Below are 7,634 nucleotides of genomic sequence, written 5' to 3'. Positions count from 1 at the left end.
CTGGGTAGAGTGCTATGGCATCACAGCTCACAGCAACCTCCAACTCTTGGGCTCAAGCGAGTCTCCTGCCTCCGCCTCCCAAGTAGCTGGGACCACAGGCGCCCCCCACAACGCCCAGCAATTTTTATTTATTTTTTTTTTAATTTTTTTTTTTGTTGTTGCAGCCGTTCTTGTTTGGGGGCTGGATTCAAACCCGCCAGCTCAGGTGTACGTGGCTGGCACCTTAGCCGCTTGGCCACAGGTGTCGAGCCTGAAAAAATCTTATTTAAGGTTGAAATAGGAATTAAAAGGCTGACTTGCTATTGAGAGGTAATCCCAAAATAAATTCTAAATACTGGTTACTTTCAAGTTAAGCCTTGATTGGAAAACAGTAGCCTATCAATATAGGCTTTTCTGGCTTGGGAGTGCTAAAAACCTTAGAAATGTTTCTTTGTTTTTTTGTTTTGAGACAGAGTCTCAAACTGTGGAATCAGCTTGAGAGAATGCTGTGGCATCACAGCTCACAGCAAACTCTTAGGCTTAAGCAGTTCAGTTGTCATTGTTTTAGCTGGCCCAGGCTGGGTTTGAACCCTCTATCCTTGGTGTATGTGGCCAGCACCCTACCCACTGAGCTATGAGTGCCACCTATTACTGAGTACTTTATCACTTTGTTATGTGAGATATTTTATATCTTGTACAAGATATAGCTCTTTATAAGTACTCATATTTTATCTGTAATAGTAAATGAAATATTTTACGTAATATAGAAAATACTGATAATTCTGTTTTTAATTTTACTTTTCTTCTCTCCTACATTATAGTTTCAGATTGGAGAGCTGGCAAATACCCTGACAAGTAAATTTGAATTCCTGGGCATTAATAGACAGTCCATCTCCAACTTTCATGTGCTGCTTTTACAGACTGAGGTAAGTTAGCCATTTTTTGGTAGAAACAGTGTTTAAATGAAACGCTATAAATATTGAAGAATTTATCTTGCCCAGCTGAGTGGGTGGCTTATGCCTATAATGTAGCACTTTAGGAGGCCAAGGTAGGATGATTACTTGAGGATAGGAGTTCAAAGCTACAGGGAGCTTAATTGTCCCACTCTTCTCCAGCCTGGGTGACAGAGTGAGATTCGATTTCAAAAAAAAACTGCTGCATCTTTTTTTTTTTTTTTTTTGAGACAGAGTCTCACTATGTCACCCTTGGTAGAGTGCTGTGGCATCACAGCTCACAGCAACCCCCAACTCTTGTGCTTAAGCAATTCTCTTGCCTCAGCCTCCCAAGTAGCGAGGACTACAGGTGCCAACCCCAATGCCTGGCTATTTTTGTTGTTTCAGTAGTTTAGCTGGCCTGGGCTGGATTGGAACCCACCACCCCACCCTTGGTGTATATGGCTGGCACTGTAACCTCTGTGTTACGGGCACCGAGCCTCTTGGTTATATTTTAAACCTATATTTCTTTTCTTTTCTTGACTTGTTCTTTTTTATTTATTTATTTATTTATTTTTGGTAGGCAGAGTGAGACTCTGTTGCCCAGGTTCAGAGTGCAGTGGCATCAGCCTAGCTCTCATAGCAACCTTGAATTTCCTGGGTTCAAGCAATCCTCCTACCTCTGCTTCCTGAATAGGACTAGTGTGTGGCTAATTTTTCTACTTCTATGTGGTTTTTGTTTGTTTGTTTTGTTTTGTTTTTGAGACAGAGTCTCAGTATGTTGCCCTCAGGAAAGTGCTGTGGCATCACAGCACACAGCAACCTCAAACTCTTCTTGGGCTCAAGCGATTCTCTTGCCTCAGCCTCCCAAGTAGCTGGGACTATAGGTGCCCGCCACAACACCCAGCTATTTTTGTTGTTGCTATTGCAGTTCCCTTTGTTATTCAGCTGGCCCAGGGCTGGGTTCGAACTGCCAGCCTGGGTGTTACATGGCTGGTGCCCTACCCACTGAGCTACGGGTACCACCTAGGGGATACCAATTTTTGTTGTTGTTTTTTTTTTTTTTTTGCAGAACCCGCCACCTCCAGCATATGGGGCCCGTGCCCTACCCCTTTGAGCCACAGGCGCCACTGAAAAATAAATGACTTTTTTTTTTTTTTTGGAGACAGAGCCTTAAGCTGTCACCTTGGGTAGAGTGCTGTAGCACCCCAGCTCACAGCAACCTCCACTTCTTGGGCTTAAGTGATTCTCTTGCATCAGCCTCCCAAGTAGTTGGGACTACAGATGCCTGTCACAATGCCCAGCTATTTTTTGGTTGTAGTTGTCATTGTTGTTTGGCAGACCCAGGATGGATTTGAACCCGCCTGCTCTGTTGTATGTGGCTGGCACCTTAGCCACTTGAGCTACAGGTGCCATGCTTTTTTTTTTTTTCCCCTGAGATAGAGCCTAAAGCTATCGCCCTGGGTAGAGTGCTATGGCATCGCAGCTCACAGCAACCTCCAACTCCTGGGCTCAATTGATTCTCCTGCCTCAGCCTCCCAGGTAGCTAGCACTAGAGGCGCTGGCCACAATGCCGGCTAGTTTTTGGTTGCAGCCATCATTGTTCTTTGGCAGGCCTGGACTGGATTTGAACCTGCCAGCTCAGGTGTATGTGATTGGCACCCTAGCTACTTGAGCCACAGGTGCTGAGCCAGGGGATGCCAATTTTTAAATAAAGTCGAAAGGAGAAAACAAAACTGCTGCAACTCATTTTCACAGGTAACAGAGAGTTGGCAGTATAAAAATACCCTGGAGCCTGGTCATCTTACAGAACTCTTCAGTATATACTTGGCCTTGATTTATGAATTAAGATGGGGAGTATATTTTTCTTTGGTCTACTTTTTCATCAGATTACATTGATAACAGTCTCAAAAGAGAGATTTATTTTCCTTTTAACTCTGCCTCCTAACATAATGTCTTTAACTTGTTTCTCTGTTGATTATAGACTCGAATTGCAGACTGGAGGGAAGGGGCTCTTAATGGAAACTACCTTAAACGAAAACTTCAGGATGCAGCAGAACAACTAAAACAGTATGAAATAAACGCCACTCCTAAAGGCTGGTCCTGCCACTGGGACAGGTACGCACTCTTCTCCCCTTTTCACCTTTCACCTTTGACATCTCAGACATGATTTGTGATCACCACCACCTGACGACGTGACAGCCTGTCTGGAGACTGAGAGCAGCAGCAGTTAGCAGTGCTGGGCAGGCAAAGCCCCAGCAAGCACAAAGGCTGAGCCAGCCACACATTGGAGAAACAAACAATGTTTAAAGTGTTCCATGTAACGGATTTTTTCCCAAGATTGGACAAAGCTGGTTTTTACTCTCCAGAGTGTTGCACGGAGTAGGGCGGGCTTGGGGGTTAAGCGCATGCGAGAGCTCTGTGCGCTTTACAGGACCTCTGGAAGCAACTACTCCTGATTAACCTCGGTGAAGTTAAGGAAAACTTCGTGGCTGAAGATGTGAATGAAGAACAAGATTACTATCCTCTGCCAGCAGGTCAGATGAAAACATTTCTTTATATATTTGGCTTTTCTTGGTTTTTTTTTTTCATTATTTGAAATCTTTGCTCTTTTATTTTTCAGCTCCCAGATCCTCTCCCTCTCTTTAGCTTTCACTGTGTTTGATACCAAGAATATGAAATGTGAATTCCACGGTCCAAGAGGGGAAGAGTCACCTTTCACAAACTTCGTTCTCTTCTTTGGAAGGGAAATTAGTGTTCTAGGCGATTGAGTCCCTTCATTAATGAAACATGAAACCCTGTTATGCATTGGCAAAAAAAAAGAAACAAAAAAAGAGAAAGGTGTTTTCTAAGTCATCTGTTGGAGTGAGAGGGCTCAGGGCTGTATTCACAGAGCTGCTGGCAGTGCAAATAGCTTTGAATTATCCTTGGTTCTCCATCCTCAATTGTCAAAGCTCTTTGTTGCCTTTGTGAATAGCAGTCCGTAAGAAGCGGTTCGTCCCTGTGAGAGCAGACTGCTGTCCTGGGACAGGACCAAATGGAAGTGTCTTTGTAGGAGAATGGGTTTTAAAACAAGTGTTTTCTTTTTTGTAATTTAGGGATCATAGACGATATTTCTATGTAAACGAGCAGTCGGGCGAGTCTCAATGGGAGTTCCCAGATGGTGAGGAGGAGGAGGAAGAAAGCCAAGCACAAGAAAACAGAGATGAGACTCTTCCTAAACAGACTTTGAAAGACAAAACTGGCACTGATTCAAATTCTACAGAATCCTCGGAGAATACTACAGGTACAATAATTTACTCTGTATTAATTGGGCAGAAATGTTTTTTAGAGGAAAAAATATTTAATTATAAAATAAGAAAATAATTTATATTATAGCATAATATAAGTTTCTAATTTAAAAATAGTGGCTTGAACTAAAATAAGTTACTCTGGTTGGAAATCGGTATATTGTTATGTTAAACTGCTCAAAATGAAAAGATGACCCAGTGTGTTTTGATTTAAAAGATTGTCCTATAACTATTCTGTTATGCCATAGTCATTGCTATGAGTCTCCAAAAATAGGAAAGCTGATTAATGCTAAGGAATTAGACAGATGAACTGTCAATAATGAATATGAAAAGACTTGTTCTCCAGGGCCGGGCGAAGTGGCTCACGCCTGTAATCCTAGCACTCTGAGAGGTCAAGGTGGGTGGATTGCCTGAGCTCACAGGTTTGAGACAGCCTGAACCAAGAGCGAGAACCCATCTCTAAAAATAGCCAAGTATTGTGGCCATTGCCTGTAATCCCAGCTACTCAGGAGTCTGAGGCAAGAGAATTGCTTGAGCCCAAGAGTTTGAGGTTGCTGTGAGCTGTGACTCCACTGAGGACCACAGAGTGAGACTGTGTCTCAAAAAACAAAAACTTGTCCATTTCTGTAGACATTTAATCTATTCATGTTGCATCGTCATTTCTCAACTCCATTAATCTTTTAAGAAGTATATAGTTGGTTTAAATCACAAGGATATGAAGAAGTACTGTGTAACTAGTACTTGTTTTAGAGAACAAAATCTTGCTGAAAATGAACAACATCCTAGTATAAACAATCACAAATTGTGTATAGCTCATTCCATTTAAGATACTCTTAAAGGAATTCAGTTTTGTTATACTTTTTTTTGATTAATATGAAGGTATATACAATTAGGTTACATTGTGTTCATTAGGAAGTTAGGGTTGTGTTTGAGTCCTAAAATAAGACTTTCTTTGTTCCTCATTTACTCTGAGAATCTAATAGCTGAATGTTCAGAAGAGCCAAAACTTCATTGCCATGTTATTAAAGATACACCCCACCCCCAGTCTGTCTTTCTTGGAATGACACATTCCAAGTAATGTAGTGTAACCAAGACTGTGTTTAACCACCTTTAATCTTATAAATTTGTAGCTGTTTGTTAAAGTGATGGCATAGGAAGACAAGAGTCTGTGGGTGATTTCTAAAGTAATAGACTTTGAAAATAAATAAAATGTAATTTGTTGTAGCGTAGTGAGTGGAGAACTGAACTATTTTGTCTTCTGCTTATAAAAAGTGAGGTTTTATACTCTGCTGCCTCCCTGGTCACAGTAGAAAAGTTCTGGTGCTATACCAAGTGATTTTGTTAATTTCTTGAATAGCCTGGGAATCATCAGAGCACCTTAAATTAAAAGCCGCATGTGCTTGCTGTGATAATTTTAGAGCATAGGAAAGGGACAATTTTAATCTACTTTCAGTTACGGTGTATTTTACTTCCCTTTTTCATTAAGGAGACTTTTTTTTTAGGACACATTAAAATTTGCTTTAATACTTTTGGGGGGGAGGGAAATACCATACTTTCAGTGAATGAACAAGAAACATTTTTACAGCAGCAGTAGGCTATTATTTTTATCTACCATGCCATGAATTCATAGGGAAGAGGTTCCAGTAGCTCAGGGAGGCACCTTGCCATTGAATGTGACAAAGCGTTGATTGACTTTTGAATTCATGGGAAATAGGTTCCAGCACCTTGTATCACTGTTACATGGGGTCTTACTGCTTATCCTGTGTGCTATGCTGTACACCTATTATGCCATGAGCTCATGGGGAATAAATAGGTTTTTCCACCTAAAAACATGGGTCCACTGGTACTCCTGCGTGCTATGTTATATGTTTATTATGCCATGAATTCATAGAGAATACCCTACGAAGGGTCCTTTCCGTTGGTTCTCACAAAGTGTGCTTCTCTGGGTAGAGCAGGCTGGCACTTCAGTTGAACCTAGGTTCCTTTCTCTTTGGCTTCCTTCTTTTTATCATCATTTTCCTTCACACACTTCAGGAAGCTATCTCTGCTCTTAGAGTGCTTAATATGCTCAATACGAATATTAATCCTCTTGGCAAGAATCTTACCCTTAACTTGTTTATTTACACCAATCCCAATAGCATGCTGGGTGACATTGTAGACTCTTCCAGTTTTGCCATGGTAACATTTGAGTGGCATGCCTTTTTGAACAGTACCCATTCCCTTGATGTCTACAATATCACCTTTCTTGTAGATTTGCATATATGTGCCCAAAGGAATAACTCCATGTTTTGTTAAAGGCCTAGAGAACATGTATCGGGTGCCTCTGTTCTTTCCCTTTGTGTTTGTCATTTTGGTGAATTACTGAAAGATGGCATCTCCAGCCTAAAGGCAAGGAGACTTTCTTTCTTTTGAATTCTTTCCCCTTCTTTTGGTAGCAGTAATAGACAATAATAGATTGGGGAGATTGTTTGTTTGCTTTTTAGTAATTAATGAACTAAAGGTGCTTAATAGTGGTTCCTGGGTAAATGATTCCATTCCTGACCACTTTAGTGTCATCTAAAGCCCCTGCCAAAGTTGAAAATTCTGTAGTTAGCAACTCTGAATGTTCTGGGAACACATTATAGAGTTAAATACATAGCTGTTTTCTCCTTTCCTGGATGACATACATGGTTAATCCTATCTAGTAAGAGGTGGATCTTGAACCATTTCTATCTGATTAAAACAAAACTAGTTGTGCTGTAGGAAAAACTCACTGATAGGCTGGGAGACTGAGGCAGGAGGATCACTTGAGGTCAAGAGTTTGAGACCAGCCTGAACAAGAATGAGGCCCTGTCTCTAAATTAGCTAGGCATGGGTGGCATGAGCCGTAGTCTTAGCTACTTAGTCTGAGGCAGGAAGATTGCTTGAGCCTAGGAGTTTGAGGCTGCAGTGAACTATGATGATGCCATTGCATGCCAGCTCTGATGATAAGAGACCCTGTCTCAGAAAAGGAAAGCCACTGATAGGCTATATTCTTAAGCCTTTCTTTATTGAGAACCCCTAAAACCACATTATAAATTTGATCTAAATAAAATCTAAATCTTGTACCAGGGTCTGTTGGATTTAAGAGCATTACTGATCACTGTTATGAGTCTGTAAAGACAGTTTATAATAAAGTTTTTATCAGCTCAGCAGTGACTAAAACCATCTTTTAATGAAACAAAAATTACTACAGTATGAGGAGCCAAGGAAGTTTCACAGTTCTATTCATTTATCACAATCATTTCTAATTATTTCATTGTTTCAGTGTTTGCATTTAACATCATATCTAACGATGGGGTAGTATTTCAAGATATCAAATATGTCTTGTTGGCTCGGCGCCTATAGCTCAACCGGCTAAGGCGCCAGCCACGTACACCTAAGGTGGCAGGTTCGAATCCCCAGCCCGGACCTG

The 7,634-nt window shown here is 41.1% G+C and overlaps 1 protein-coding gene across 1 annotated transcript in view; it reads left to right on the top strand.

The window, feature by feature from the left end:
* Window positions 1-7,634, top strand: part of FNBP4 (formin binding protein 4) — a 46,346-nt gene that overhangs the window by 21,420 nt on the left and 17,292 nt on the right. The window contains exons 10-12 of the mRNA XM_003781309.3: window positions 801-905; window positions 2,896-3,029; window positions 4,010-4,197. Of these exons, the coding sequence (XP_003781357.1) occupies window positions 801-905; window positions 2,896-3,029; window positions 4,010-4,197 (427 nt within the window). The remainder of the gene's footprint in view (window positions 1-800; window positions 906-2,895; window positions 3,030-4,009; window positions 4,198-7,634) is intronic.

Source organism: Otolemur garnettii, unplaced genomic scaffold, assembly GCF_000181295.1.
Source record: "Otolemur garnettii isolate 467f Iridium unplaced genomic scaffold, OtoGar3 scaffold00001, whole genome shotgun sequence".
In the NCBI taxonomy this organism is placed as follows: Eukaryota; Metazoa; Chordata; class Mammalia; order Primates; family Galagidae; genus Otolemur; species Otolemur garnettii.
The sequence above is the reverse complement of the archived record's forward strand: the minus strand, read 5'-3'. Positions and strand labels throughout refer to the sequence as shown.